The sequence below is a fragment of the Bombus flavifrons genome, chromosome 8 (genome assembly GCF_040668555.2).
Source record: "Bombus flavifrons isolate JBK064 chromosome 8, iyBomFlav1_principal, whole genome shotgun sequence".
Lineage (NCBI taxonomy): Eukaryota > Metazoa > Arthropoda > Insecta > Hymenoptera > Apidae > Bombus > Bombus flavifrons.
In genome coordinates, this window is record NC_138449.1 from 2,722,049 (window position 1) to 2,738,258 (window position 16,210).

General features: G+C 34.5%; 1 protein-coding gene across 1 annotated transcript in view; it reads right to left on the bottom strand.

Annotated features, from left to right (window-relative positions):
• Window positions 1–1,029: 1,029 nt before the first annotated feature.
• The window catches only part of Teh1 (tipE homolog 1 phospholipid transfer protein), a 62,587-nt gene continuing 47,406 nt past the window's right edge, over window positions 1,030–16,210 (bottom strand). The window contains exon 3 of the mRNA XM_069118455.1: window positions 1,030–2,140. Coding sequence (XP_068974556.1) covers window positions 2,059–2,140 — 82 coding nt within the window. The 3' untranslated portion in view covers window positions 1,030–2,058. The remainder of the gene's footprint in view (window positions 2,141–16,210) is intronic.

Sequence of the window (16,210 nt, forward strand, 5' to 3'; positions counted from 1 at the left end):
ACGATTGAATGTGCGAAGTAATTATACCCTAATGATCATCTAATGCATCGGTAAATCAAAATGACAATCACCAATAATCAACTGCTTCGCTTCATTGAGGAAATTTACTTGTCAAAATTCGCATTCAAACACAACTAATGAATGACCGTTCTATGGAAACGATTTATTTTAGTAAATTTAGATCATATTATATAGATTATCACTATTTTTCGTTCCAAAGTTCTTCTGAATTATTCTCAATTATGTATATGTTATCGTATTAATATAAGTTGCAATTATTTTCAAGATATTTAAAAAATATTAAAATATCGATACAATTGAAACATAAATATTAAACATGAATATTAAAATACTAACGTAAATAAATATTAGAAGAAGCTCGCACACAATGAACTTTTTATCGTGAAAGAAAAGATAAGAAAAGATAAATTTTGAATAAGTTTGCCATGACTCTCCTTAATGAAGTTATACTATTATACGTTTGCTATTTACAGTTCCTTTTAGAAGTATGTCAACCTCGTAATATCACGACACAATGACACTCGATTATCGTGTAAATTCCGGCTCGTTTCCAAACATCAAAGGCAATTACTGCCCGAATCTTCCTGTTGCTGTTTTGATTCCAGCAATAACAACGTTTTCACGATGTTGTACGATAAAAGCCACGCAACAGGACGCTTGTAAAATGGCACACGAAACAGTTACTGCCTGTGAAACTTCCTAAATTTATGGAAATTCGGCTTTCGTTCCAAGCTATAATGCTTCGACGCTTTGGCTTAATGGTTAATGGAAGTGTAGTAATATGCAGAAGTTTCTGTACGCTTTTTTATTGTCTTTTCAGCTCTGCTTTGGAAGAGAGGAATTGATAGAAGTTTTGCATTATGTAAAATATAGGAAAAGTAGATGTCTCTTACTTGTGAAGATTAGAATGTGTTTTAATCTTCCATCTTTAAAAGTTGAAGATGAAATAATGACAAGAATCTCTACAAGTCGCTGTGTAGATGAATTTTTTTATTAAAAAAAAAAAAAAAAAAAAAAAAATCGGAACCTCTTTTATTATGGACATATGAAAGGTTACGTGTAGCATCAGAAATATTAATATGTACAGAACATCAGCAAGAGGTAACCTGCATAAAATTTCTAATAGAAATTGATATATTTGAATCTTGTTTCATTACTAAATTAACTTGAATATATCTAGAGAGTCAGAAAGCATTCTACGGTTGTCTTTCGTTCCCCTTAAATTTTCTACAATTCCTCCAAGTTCAAATCCGAAGGAAAGGAAGAACGTTTTCTCCCCTAGTAAAAGTTAAGACACTTTAGGGCATGTTCAAGTTATCTATTTATTGTTCCTGAGATACAACTGATGAATTTTATCCTACTTTCAATCTTCATCGCACCCCAGAATCAAATCCTTCTCACTTACAGATATCTTTATCTACTTACATCACTAGTTTTTGCGCAAACCTATATTTCATATATGATTTCTTCCTTAGATAACAATTTCCAAATAATTTCCAATAGCTTTGAAAATAATTTCCATGGTAAATTAAAAATATTATATACACAAAGAAAATCAATAATTCAATTTAATTCTATCGAGTGCACATTTTACAAACGTTTCCTCCTCCATCTTCGTTCACACCTAATTTTCATCAGAATCGAGAATTAAATGGCGCATTACCTGCATCGAGATCCTTAACAGATACCTTGACAGAGATTAACTTTCTTGTTGGAAAAAAGATGGTAAAAATTCCATTCCCATCGTTCGAAGGATCGTTTCCTTTCTCTTTATACCTTGGCTTGCTCCGTTCCTTACACGGTGCTGCACTTGTCATTTTGTACATGTGTATTATACGTGTACAGGTGTAGTGGAATGCTAGTGGAAGGGAAGGATCAGGTGTGTTACGTACAAGGTGCGATGAGTTGGAAAGATGGCAAGGGGTAGTTTTTCGAAGAGGTTGAAACGGCCGAGGGTGGGACGTGGAAGTGAGTGGAATAGGCCTAAAAGTCGGACTGCGACGTGGCCAGAGCACTCTCGGCCGTTTCCTCGCGTCGTCATAAGGGTCTGGTCACTTCGCCGCACTCACAGTGCGTTGAATGACCTCGTCGATCCACGCGATTGCTTATCGAGTGATCGCTGAAACAGAAGAAAAGCAGCTAATTAATTTGATAATCAAAAGAAGACAACTGAAGATGATACTAATGAATATCAGAAGAAACAGATTGATTTTATTATATTTTTTAGATAAAGAATTCTCGAATATAACGGATATATTTACAATAAAGCACGTGTTTTAATTTGCATTCGTTTCTTTTATCCATTAGACTATTTTATTGTTGCAGCAACAGTACTTCGTCATTTGCGATTCTTCGAATGTACAGAAATTACATTTTTCCACTTTTAATTGAAAAGTTTGTAGATTTTATTACTCATTATTCCTTGATTTATACTTACTTTTATGTTATACTATTATATTATATTTATATTTATTTCTGTGCCATCTAATAACGCTTTTTGTTACATTTATTAATTTATTAATTCACTTACATGTTTAGTTATTGATTATTGAAAGTAGCCCAATTCGGTTTGTATGACTTAATAATCCAATCTAAGTAACTTAGTGTATCGATATAGTTGCAAGAACACCATAATTGCCAAAGCAGAGACAAATTTGCTTGAGAGTGCAGATAGTGAAACAGTCTAAACAAATTTGTGATGTGCATGTGTATTGCAATAATGTTCTATTCTTATGCAAATATTCTTATAACAATAAAATTATTCAACAGTTTAAATAATATTTATTGGCAAAAAATAATTAAGTAATGGAATTGTTGACACTTCTGTTACCATAAACTAAATCACATAATATTTAAAAGAAGATACTGAAGTTCGAGTAGCTTCGGATGACGGTGCACGTGAATATGAACGATATGAACATTAAATTCTTCGAACAATGCTCGTCGAAAATGCAAATAATTTCCGACGCCGCGGACAGATGTGTCTCATAAAAGACTGTCGCGAACAATACGTTAGATCCTCGGTTCATGTTTCAAAAGGATCAATTTCTGCGAACAATAGGTCTGCAAGCCGCGAATAATTTTCTTCGCTATGATCTGACTGATGATTCAACCAGCTTACAATGGCCGCTGAGACGAGGATCGTGGTCGAAATTAACTTTCCATCCTTTCCTCGAACCTTCCAACGTGTTCAACGACGTTGTCGGGCCTTCGTTCACGAGCCGAAAAAATGCTTCAACCCAAATATCGTAGATCGATTCCCTTGATTACATCCTGAGCGAAGAATAAGGCTTGGCTGCTACTTCAGCATAGAAGGCTCATTGAAAAATTGGTGTTTTGAGGTATTAAGTATTAATAGCTGAAAGTTGAATCATGATAAATTGTTTGATGGCTGTTGTAAGGGGATTTTATAAAAAAGCGAGAAATTATCCCTTTGCCTTAGAAAATATTTTCAAGACATATGTGAAATGTTTGTAATAACAGTGAAAATTTGGCAATGATACAAAAAGACGTCAATTTTCAGATATTTGCAAAGCATTAGATTATTTTCTTTTTATTAAAAATGAGCTATTAACTAATACAGAAGTGCTATAATACCTTAACAAACAAGGACAGAACACCATAGAAACAAATATCAAATACTTCAAAAGGATTAAAAGAAAGAAAAAAAAAAAAATAAAAATAAGACGAAAGAAAAAAGATATAAGAGAAGAGCATTCTAAAGGATAAAAAGAAAAAAGGAGGATTTGGGGCAAAGAGTAGAGAGGAAGAGGGGGAATATCAAGTGAAGGACAAAACTAGAAAAGATGGCAAAGGATGGATGGAACACAAAGAGGATAGAAACAGAGGGAGAGGGACAGATTAAAGTTTCAAGTAAAAGAAGGAAAATGAAAGTGAAGAAACGTAGTGAAGAAGAGAGAAGAAAGAAAGTGGGAGATAGAGGATGAGACAACAAGAAAGAATATTAGGACGGATGGAAAAAGAAAATGGCAATAGAACTGCAAAGCTGGTAGCAATTCACTGGTTGCACTGTAAAAAACCTGAATATGATGTTACCATGACCTACATCGATGCGACTGTGAAAAGAACAGAGAATAGAGGCCGGGCCATTGTCAGCGGTTGCGGACCGATCATATCGGACGAGGCAACGAAGCTCGCGCAGTAGTTATGACCTGATAATGGTCAGACAACGCTGTGAGTTGCGTGATAGGCCTCGTTAGAGCGCACGTAAGAATTTTTAAGTTATTTACTCGTCTCTGTTTGCGCAGCTGTGAGTTCATTTTGATGAACCCATCAATGCACTTAATAATTGTTCATAATGTATGGGGTGATCCATTAGAAATAAATCATCTTAATATTTTGTGATATGCTATATGTATTCAGATTAATCCAACTATTTCGATGGCTACATTCTTTGAATGGAAAATTTAAGAAAAAGGTAAGAACGACATAAGTAATATGTAACATATGTTTCTTAGAACGTAGCTTAGAAAATGTGAAGCAGCGAACGCCGCTGCTCATTTGTCATAAAATGTTCCCATCTGTGATTTCTTTCAAATTAAAACTTCCTATTATTCTTTATTATTTATGTATTATTCGTCACAAAAGGTTAATAAACATGAAACAATTCAAATAAAGCATATAAAATATATAATAAATACAATAATAATATGCAATTGTAGTATTAACTAGTCCAAAGAAAGTAATTGAATGCAAAATATTCCAAACGTGAATATATGAATAATGAATAAATTATAATATATACTACATAGTTAACAAAATTCTATTTTATATTGCAATTCATTGCTTTTCCTCCTATATATGTTGAGATATATTAAACTAAAAAAAAAGAAAAAGACATGAATAATATATATATATGCAAGCGCCCTCGTATAAAAACCAATTATTTGATACGTGGAAAGTGTTTCGAGCAGCCGCTACTGTTGCCCTATATAAAGGCTCTTAATCTATTTGAATAGCTTGCTGATGAAAATCGATACCATGTATTTATCAATTGCGTAATCGAGAAATACGCCAGCCATGCTCGCAACGCGTAAGCATTTTGATGATTTAGAAGAAATCGTTCGAAACGCGTAATATGAGGTCGAGCGTAGATAGCTAGCAGTCACGATTGTTTATGATCAGAACACGTATATGCCTTGATAGCATTTAATCGACAAGCACGATTATAATCGCGTTAATTCTTACGACATCTCTTATTAAATCAGACATCTTCGTCATCAAGAACAACGTTGAAATTCTACTTTACTTTAGTCATTATTTTATTTTAACGATGATTAGTACAAATATTACAAACTTTTTAACTGTAATAAAATCTCCCTGGCTTATTTCGACCCAATTGTGTTCCTGTTTTGTTAATTTTGAGATAAAAGAAGTTTTAACGCAAGACATGAAATTAAGAAATTTTTAACGGAACGGTAAGGCGGGCAAAAAATTTGTAATTTTTTTAAAACTGATCCAAAAGCTACAACAAGGTTAAACTTTAAAAGAGTTGAAGGTACAGGGCAGTCGATGTTTTGTTTCTCTTTTCACTATCGAAACTTTTCACTAAATGGAATTTTACATATAATTAATTTTCGAATGTTATTAAAATTGTTTAGCAGAGTAGATAGAATAGCGATCGAAGACATAGTGAGATGAAAATTCCGACATTCAATTCATTCCCTGGAAATCGAGTATGACCTATTAATGGTTAATAATCGATCTGCTTGAGCAGAAATTCCATTAACGACGATGTGCGGAAGCAATTGAAACGGTCGTTCTGTTAATTTAAATTTTTTCGTTGCGGGGAAATATAAACTTAGGCGAAACGTGTCGCAACGATATTACGATTCTGATAAGATTCCGATTTATCAAAATTTTTTCAAAATCTCGAAAACGTTGAATGATTAATACGTATCAATAAAGAATTTATGAAACAGATTAATATCACTTAATATTAGCCACTGAATATTTAATATCACGATAATATGACACAAACGCAAAGAATTTAATGAATTAAGGGGAAGATAGAAGGATATTAGTAATCATCGTTCGAATGACACCATGCTCGAATTATCGACAATGTCGAGAACGGTATTATAGATATTAGACGCGATTAAATCGCGATTACGAGTGATTCGCTTCAATTTGTAGCAGCGTCTATTAAATATCGATTTCCGCGCAGCAGAATTTCCATTTGCCGCGGAATATGAAGGTGGTTGGTAGTGGTGCTTTATCGTGGCGCAGCTATCGATTGCTTCTGCCACTAGCTACTTTTTTCTTTATTCTCTTCGCTATTTTTTACCTTTCTTCCGTATATATTTTTTCCTACAATATCGTACGATGAAAACGTTGCTGGGCATGGAACAAGATACCGGCAAGAGTAATTAAAGCGGCGGTTTCGATCTACCCACAGGCGGAACGAATCATACTCGTAACCAAGAGATCGATCACGAAACCGGTGCTCCCCGCTTTTGTCCCACCGAATTAGTTATGTGTCAACATTATTATATTGACAAACCGACTGTCGTGTTACCGAGTTATTGATTCGAAGTAATGCACACCGAACACTGTTTACGATAGTTCTCGAAAGAAACTCAATTCTAAGAACATTGTATCGTGAAATCGCTAATAAGAGTGTTTCTGATTTTCCGATAGCCTGTGAATGGACTTCGAGATTGCCTTGATAAGAATCCTTGCGTAATTGTGACAATTTAGGGGTAAAATTGTACTAGGGATATATTATTCGTTTTATGACAAAGATCTTATCTTAAAGGTTACTGGAATGGTTTGGAAATTGGATGGGTTACTACTGCTGATGATAAGAGATGAAAATGATGCCGATGAGAATATGCTAGAAAATATAGAGCATTAAATACGTAGTGCATAGATAAAGCGCGAAATCGTATATAATAGAATAAAATCATACGGTGATGATTAATAATATCCAGAAGAGCTAAGGAGATCAATATGATTAATTTAGTATCTACCGTGATTATGAATAGTTGATTTAAATGGAAATAAACTTGGATTACGTCAAATAAATTCCATAATTACTTGCATGATCTGTAAGATATCATTTTAATATTCTGAATGTTCTTCGATATTTATGGCCTTTATTTCCCCGATACAACACTACAGACATTCGTTTCTTTTTATCCGCACGAAATTTTTATCTTATCTTTGCAACCGCAAGGAACGTCACGAGGTGACCCGAAAATAAAACATCCTCCAGTCATCAAACTCTCTTTGATATCCTAATATGTCCATTCCTACAATCGGAATGATCTAAATTACGTATACCTCTGCTTCTCTTTTTCTTCTCCAGATACACACATACTCTTCTATCTCTTATAAAATTCTAATTTATTACCTAACAGGAACCTTAAGGCATTCTAAAAAATAATAAAAAGGACCTCGGAAAAACGTATCTATATGGAAAAAAATATTAACAAAAAATAAATGAACAGACATCCTCGACCTTGTAAAAATCGAAACCCTCGAATCGTCTTGATCTCAGCCACAGGAGGCCTTATTAAATGCGTGCTCCGCTACGGATCCAATATCTCGCGTTCGACGAAATCTGGTCCGAGAAGCAGCTTTAAAATTTGCCATCACGCTGCTCATAATCATAACTTCAATTCCGTCGAGGATACAAGTCACGACGCGAAAAGGGGGTCGAGTATTTGTCCTCTTGCTCTATCCCCCATCTCGTTCTCCGCCACACCCACACCCTGTTAACTGTCTATAACGTTCGCTGACATTCTGAAAAGGTCAGAGCCGCGTTTAACGACAACGTTTGTATACGAGGATCCATCTAGAGGATTAAAACCCGTTGAATCGGTGAGACAGGCTCTTTTGAAGGATCGAATGCTTTCACTTCGACAAATATTGGTGACCGGATAATTGGAAATTGAGATACCAAGACTTGATTCCAAGTATTCTTGTACGTTGAGCACAATGCTTGCGGACGTTTGTTAGAATAAAGTGGTCTAAGTTGCAGCAAGATACAAGAAGTATATGATATCTACTGGTGACAGTGGAATTTTATAGGTTTAATAAAAAAATAAAATAAAAGGTATATTAAAATTAACCAAAAATGCTGGTTATTTCCCTGCCTGACATTGATAGTGGCACCACAACTTTAAAAACGCAAATTTTAGAGGAGAAGCTTTTTAAAATTTACATTTTTTAAAAAGTAAATATAGGCCTTGTTAACATAACTGCCCTCTGAAACGGCAGATGTGATACGGCACATAGACACATTAAAACTAAGTTTATTATGCGAGCACCAGGCGAAAAGTTTATCCAAACCAATTTCTGATAAAAATGCATCAACCAAAAAGTGAACGTCAATATCGATGCAATTTGAAATTACTTGAATAAAGAAATAAAAGTATAGTTAGCATCATTTCGTGTCTCTAGTGAAGCTACAGTTTCAGGTAGGTTCTAAAATACCAGAGACCGTGCTGAAATAAACACATATAACTACGAATAAATCGAGTTGTAGAGATTCGGTTGAAAACTCGCCTGTTTATTGAGATTCAAACCAACGTCCACTCTTTGCGATTACAAACCCAAGCCCTTTCTTTATATAGAGTGTTTATTAACCAATGATAAAGTGACAAACAACGTGACAAAAAATATCTTGCTGTACACTCTGTAAATTTACATAATGTTATTAGGATCGGAAGTGTGGAAATAAGAAATTCAACTGTATTATGCATGAAATATTATAGTGTTTCCAAAACCAGAATTCTCATTGTATCTAAGCACTCTTCAATTCGGGAATATACATAATATCGTTAAAAATCTTTCTTTACACAATGTCCCGAGAAAAATCATCCAACTTCCACATCCATACAGTCGACGATCGCTGATAAGTAGGGAGTTAGGTGAACACATACTTGGAAACCGCGGAGGGTGATTGTCCTTGCCCTTGGTCTAACTCGCACGCACCACGATCGACAGCATGAAAGCTCGCGTGACGGGCTGATTTTAAGAAAATGATCGACTCGGTGCGCCCCTGAATACCGTTTCACTCCGCGGAGAAATTTCCGGCATTTCCCTAGTCGAGTGTAGCTGATGAAGAAGCGCGCGTACTCACGCACATATCTCGGGTTAGCGTGATCGTAATAAATTTACCAGGCTAAAAGCTTTACGCTGGACTCGACCAGTAGCAACCGGCTAGCGGGATACTTGGTCTCGCGTTATTAATTTCGCCTGGTAACCGTATTCCCTGGGATTTAACTATGATTTCGAATATTTGGTGAATTACCTCCCTAGAAACTGCTACGTTCAGATTATGCTGTGTTCGGCTACCTCGGAAATACATGGACGGCTGGATAGACTAATGAGAACCGTGTGCAAGTATGTTTCATTTGGTTCGCGTTTGGTTGGTTTCAATTTATGTGTTGTAATATGGATAGTGAATTAAAGACGTTTTGACGAGTGGATTGTTAATTTATTTTTCAAGGTAACTTTATTTGTGGATTATTGAATGATGTTTTGGAATAGAGACGCGTTTAACTTGGAATTATTAAATAATGAAGATATCCGTCAGATTAACGAAGAATGAAATTTCCACGGTTTAATTGTCGATTGTTATTTCACTGATAATCATTAATGATGAAATTTGAAGCATGGAATATTAATTCGCAACGTATTGTTCGCGATAACGATATCGTAATACCAAGCTAAAAAAAAATAGTCTTTTTATTAATGGCAATTATCTGGCGACCTGTACGTTGGCAGAAGTCAAGCTGGTTCGCAATCTGACATGAAAAGACGCATTAAAGCAAATTGTTCTCTAATTACCTTTAATTGTAACGAGCAAAGAAAAACATCATTCGACCATCAATGTTCTTCCATTAACTGAAATTGCCTTACTATTATCTAAAAAACATTTTATCATCGTTTCACAGAATCAATTTGGCAAATAAACATTCGTTTCATTCCAACCTCTCGCAACGAAAACATAATTAACGCACGCATTCAAAAGTACATATTAACTGTAACGAATCAGAACCAAATATGTAATTTCCACTGGAATCAAATATATACATGTTCAAAATATACGTATATATTAAAATTAAAACCAATCAAAACATTATAAGCTTATAGTACGTGAGTGATCATAATCATTCGGCTAAGAGGATTAATGTGCACGTAATATAATTGAATTAATCACATACCTCGCTGATCCGCGAGGTTAATCTTCCATAATCCGAATTTTGTCTGATTTTGGGGAAAGAGAAACTATAATTGATTATAGATTCTTATGTTCTTGTATTATAAACTATAAAATAATTTTAAAATTACTTTTAATTTTTTTTTAATTTTTATAAATAGATTTCTTGTGATTGCTGAAAAGATAAAATACGAGGGTAAGAAGATAAGATAACAAATAGCGGATGTTTATGCAAATTCATATTTTTATGAATATAAATAAACAAGTGGAATCTGAGTAAATGCTTGTTTCATCCATTAAATATTGTAACCAATGCTTTATTTTGAATATGTTATTTGCGATATATAATATTTTTGCATATTACGTACGTGTAAATTTTCCATAAATGCATAAACACCCACAATTTAGTAATAAATAAACGCAGTATTATTATAAAAAAGGTGGACATAAGTTTTTTAATTCCAAATAAGATAATATGATACAATAGAAGTTATAATGGAAATCTAGACAAGGTGCGATTTCAACCTTTCCACCGGACGACAGATTTCCTCTTTTATAAACACTTTTTGCCTATAAATAACCTGTCTTTTGCTTTTACTGTTCGGCTTGGATGCCGACGGTACTCTACGAAATAAGCTCTCTCCTTCTTTCTCCGTCTTTCCCACGGCTATGTTCAATATTTAATCGCGATCGGTGAAAGTGTAGACTGCCAATTTCGTCGAGCGTTTCTAACTAAAAATAAACTCCGACTGTCCCGTTTTAATTCCACCTTCCCGTATTTCGATCCAATCCTCCGTCTTACTCTGCGGGGAAAACGAAGAATTATAAGGTTGATCGGAAAGTTCCGTCACTATATTTTACCTGTTACGTTTACGACCAGCTTTCTGGATTTCTACGAAACGCAAGAACCTTAATTCTACAGGATGTTTCATATAATTGGATTAAATTCTTGTTTCAAAGCAATAGAAGATGGGAAGGAACTTTATTAAGCAAAGTAAGACATTTTCAGATAATGTATGTGTCTGTTGGGAAAATGTAAATGTTTCAAAGATTCGAAGAATCTTTTTCTCCTTCCTCTTTTTTACGCACCTTCTGACATAAATATTTTGCATTGAAACACATAAATCTTACCTTTACCTTCTCTCCATACAAACATGATTTTCTCGTTGCAGATTATGCGAAGGTCAACATGTTGCACATCGTTGAATTTGTTTTTTATCAGCTATAAGATTGTTATGATGAAAATAGGTTTGTCCTATTTAAAAATATTTCGATGACATTGAAATCTCGAAAAAAACGACCTTGAGAAACATTTTTTATCTATCACCACATTTACCCCTTCGGACCGAATATATGCTTCCTATGATATTTTTGCCTATCATAAAAAATAACCGAGATACTTAAGATGGTCAGGTTAAGTGAAATACCCTGCATATTCTTATTATTTGTAAAAAAATTCTTCTACTTGGTAGTACTATATATTTTTTAATATTTCAATAATAAGTGTGAAGAATTCTATAACGAGGAAGTAAGTAAGTTAAAACACGATAAGTTAAAAGACAGTGTTAGTGAATGAAAATCTTATTGAAGAAAAAACCGATTTCTTCTTTCAAATACATAAACGAATATAACTTCCAAACATCCTAATACATAAAATGTCCCACTTAAATTGCACATGTAGACTATTCCTACCGCTATTCAAAATGCAAGCAGACAATTAAGGGAAATGTGTATAGTTTCAAAATGTTAACGATTAAAAAGTTCGTTCAGTGTCGTCTTAAAGACGCTAAAAGACGTATTAATACATAAAAATATAACTCCTGAAACAAAATAACTTTCTACTTACGAGTATATATACTCTACTCCACTACAAGACACCATGTACAGTAAAACTTAATATCCTGCATGCTGATATCTTCAGATGTTTTATTCAACCTAAGCAGTTCGCTTTTGTAAAGTCTCCAACAATATATTATAGCGTCAGTGTATAAGTTAGGATAAGCGTTACATTATAAATAAATTAAGGAAACAGAGTTATCGGTGGAACTGACTGCCGATAGTTTTCTGTTTATTTTTAATCGTCAGCAAACGGTGAGGGGCTGGTGGCCACGTACAATCCTTGTGGGATATGTAGGCTTAGGCCAAAAGGGATGTGCGTGCGTGCGCGCGCGCGCGCGTGTGTGTGTGTGTGTGCGTGCTTGTAGCGAGTACCTGTGTGAAGACAAGAGAGTCTTCGCCAGGAAGTGTAAGCGAATGGAATAAATTAATAGTTCAACTTCCCGCGACAGTCATCCGCTCTGTTATTCCTACAATATTAACTTTTGTCCAGGTCTTACAATTAATTTTGTATCCTTTTTTCCGGCAGCCCGAAATTTCTCATAAATATAAGATAAGGTTGACCTACCGCTGATAAAATTGTTCAGCAGTACGCAAGCTTTCTTCTCGCGCTTCAACGACGTGTTTCGAGTTGGGTACCGGCGTCCGAATCGAAATAGAACAAGTGCGGCTTATCGGTTGCCGCGACCCAAAATCTGCAAGACAAAGATCGGGTCCTTGGATGTTTTCAAATGGGGGAAGTTTAAAATACAAGAGGCAATAACTGTGGTATATATATAGAAATCGCGAAGATACAAACGAACAGCTGAAGGGATCAGATGTTGCCTTGGGGTTGATACTTCTAACACGAGAAGGTTAAAGAGAACTTTTGGAGTGGAACAGGAGAAGGAAATGGAAATGGAGGGTAAGATTAAGGTTTTCGGGAATACATGATATTATGCTGGAGATCCACAATTTCAGCTGTTCCACGTTAGAGATATTTTACAATGTTTATCACTAATTCTTCGATCAAGAAGCATTAATTTCAATGCATGCACTTTTATCGATGACTTATAGGATTATTTATTTTACTTTCAATGGATTTTTGACAATAGTAGTTCAGTTTTTATTAATGTATCTATATCATGTATTTCAATATTTCTTTTTCATTCAGAAATAATCTTATTCAATTTCAATCATCTAAGTCCTGTCTGTTTTTAAATAAAATCACTTATAATATTTACATTCATAAACTCCAATCCACTCTTCGAACTCTAGCATATTCCATTTTAATTCTAATTTAAGTACACAGATCCACCGTGCCGTTATATCCACGTGGACATGCAAATGAATACGTTGACTCGAAGGAAAACAACCTCCTCCCTCCAGCGACTTAACTTAGAACGATATAATGGGAATATATTGGGAATATATTAAATAACTCTGGCATAATTACTATAGGTATAATGGGTTGGTGGGTATTAAATCGTCATCGATAAGGGCGCAAATGGTTTCCCCCGTTTCCTGAAAACAATAAGGGTGCAATTCGCGGGACAAAAGACTCGCGAAATCTCGCGGACAAAAGACGGAACAATAGGTGTCTCCCTTTTCCGTCATATCAGCTGGGGCAGCGCGCGTACACGCTCCTATCAGCGCGGCCACGCGAGCCTGCAAGCGACCGATTTTTATTCCACACTGGAAGAATTGGCGATAACGGCCGCCTCGAACCTCGGTTTCGATCGATGCACCCTGTTCTGCTTAACTGATGTTCCGATTATAAATCGATTCGGATTGTGTATGTAGAATGGCTTAGTTAAAAAAGTTAATTTTTTAAGAAGAATAGAAATAACATTGTAGATATAATCTGCAGGTGGTATACGATTGTAAGTAGACTGAGTAGAATTATATCTTTATGTAGTATAAAGCAACTTCTTAAGTAATAATATAAATGCAATATAAAGAAATATTTTTGATAGGTAAAGGATTCGTTTTACTCGGTAGAAATTATAACCAGTGCTTTACTTTCGATATTTTATATACTTAAAATTTGTTACTTCGGTATACACATTCTGTATGTGTTTTGCATTTTCAAATTTACCATAAATTGCCTAGAAATCTGAAGTTTAGATATAATAGATAGATAATGATTGATGAAGTTTGGGCTGTAAATATAGAAATAGATCTAAGCAATTTGATGTTTGATTAAATTGAAGTTCGATGATTGTTTGAGGAGAACGAAAATGATGTAAAGTTGTAGGTTTAATCTGGAAACGGACTATAGTTATGATAAAAGTGTAGTTAGAAGGGAATAAATAATAGATATTGATTAGCGAAGTTCGGATTATGCAGGGCTTAGCATAAGTAGTTCGTTGAAGTTGCTTCAGAAATTGTATTAGGAGACTCTAAGTATTAGATATATGTGTAGTATAGTAAGTTATAGATAATACAATTATGGTTATAGCAGGCAAGAATAAAAATGACCGAGTTTATGCAAAAGGTAACATATGTATTGTTCTGAATAAAATGTAATGTTACCAAATTAAGATGTCTAAATGTTTTTACAAAAGACAAGTTTTTATAATGTATATAATAACTTGAATACGTAAGGAAACTACGTACAATGAACGGTAATATATTTCAATGTATGGCAAAAATGTAATACGCGTAAAAGTCAACGTAGTCTGAATAGGAATGGAACTGAAAATTGGTCTAAGTTTAAAGATTTAAATATTTGAATAAACTTAGGTGTATAGTAGCAGATAATTCTACAGTGAGAAAAGACAATATAACTTCAAAAATATGATAGCAATAAAATATGTAAAAGTATGTAAAAATTACATGCAAATTCCCGTGATTTCGATAAAGTTGACAACGATTCAAAATTTTACGTGCAATACCTGGTCATTCATACCAGTAATAATATTTCAGAAAAGAAATAAAAAATATAAAAAAGAATCCTGAACACTTTATATACATACCATTGTTAAAATAGATGCTGTTGAAATTGGTAAAAGTGAAAAATATATCGAAATCTCAGTAAACAATATAATTCTTGATATTCCGCTGCGTATCTACCTGCTAAATATTTCATTACCAGACTTCCATTTTTCGAAAGAATCGACTAAATATTCAAAGAAACGTAAAAATATTATTGAACAGGCCAATGAATGATTATAAGTATAATATACAATAATAAATATATATTTCTAAAATACTTACTGGGCTTTAATACAGGTATCGTAACATTAACACCAGAATTCCTGACTTGTAAATCTATACTCAAACATTAATACATAATTATAGAATGATATGATAAAAACAAACCTATGTGCCTATTTGATAAATCAAATATATCATATTTATAAGTCAATAGGAATTTTGCTAAAGAGCGCTTGAGTACTTTTCCAAAACCTATATAATCTTTCTCCTTATATTAAATGAAATTTGGTAATTCTAGTGTTAAAGCAGATCATTTTGGATTCAACAGATCGTGACACGAATATCTCTGTACAATTCTTTTATTACATTCAATGATACACCACAGTTACATACATTCATTCAAGCATAATGTACGCCGTTCATCGATACGAGTCTAGCTCGCCGAAAGACTCCAAGAAATTCTTTCTCCTTCTCCTCCTCTCACCCTTAAAAACGGGATTCCGCTTCAGCGCGGTTACCAGGAATTTGCATTTCTAACTTCCGCGAGAAATTTTACCGTGGAGCCCGGATCTTCTCAGTGCTCCATGCGTTCCAGCTGCAGCTCTGTATCGCGAGACTATAACTTCCGGCAATTCGCGCGCGCCATCACGTCGTCCATACGACGATCTCGTGTCTCGATTTCCGTGCACAAGCGCGTCGATGAAAATCGCAAACGACGATCTTTCATCCTCGATTGCGTCGCAGCCGCGTCTGTAGCGTCGAATCTTTGCTCGAAAGACCGATCTGCCTAAAGAAAAGTACGCAAATTGCAGATCTCTTTCTCTCTCTTCCTCGATTTCCGTTCTCCGGATTTGAATCGGATTTAATTTGATTTCTTGGTGTTTGCACGTGCAACGATGCAAAGCACACAGCGAAAAATACAAGCGCAATCGTTAAAATGGATTTTATCTTTATAACAAGAAGTGCAAATCGCAATCAAGATCGTTCTTGATTAAATTTTTATTTCCGAATATTTTTTAACGC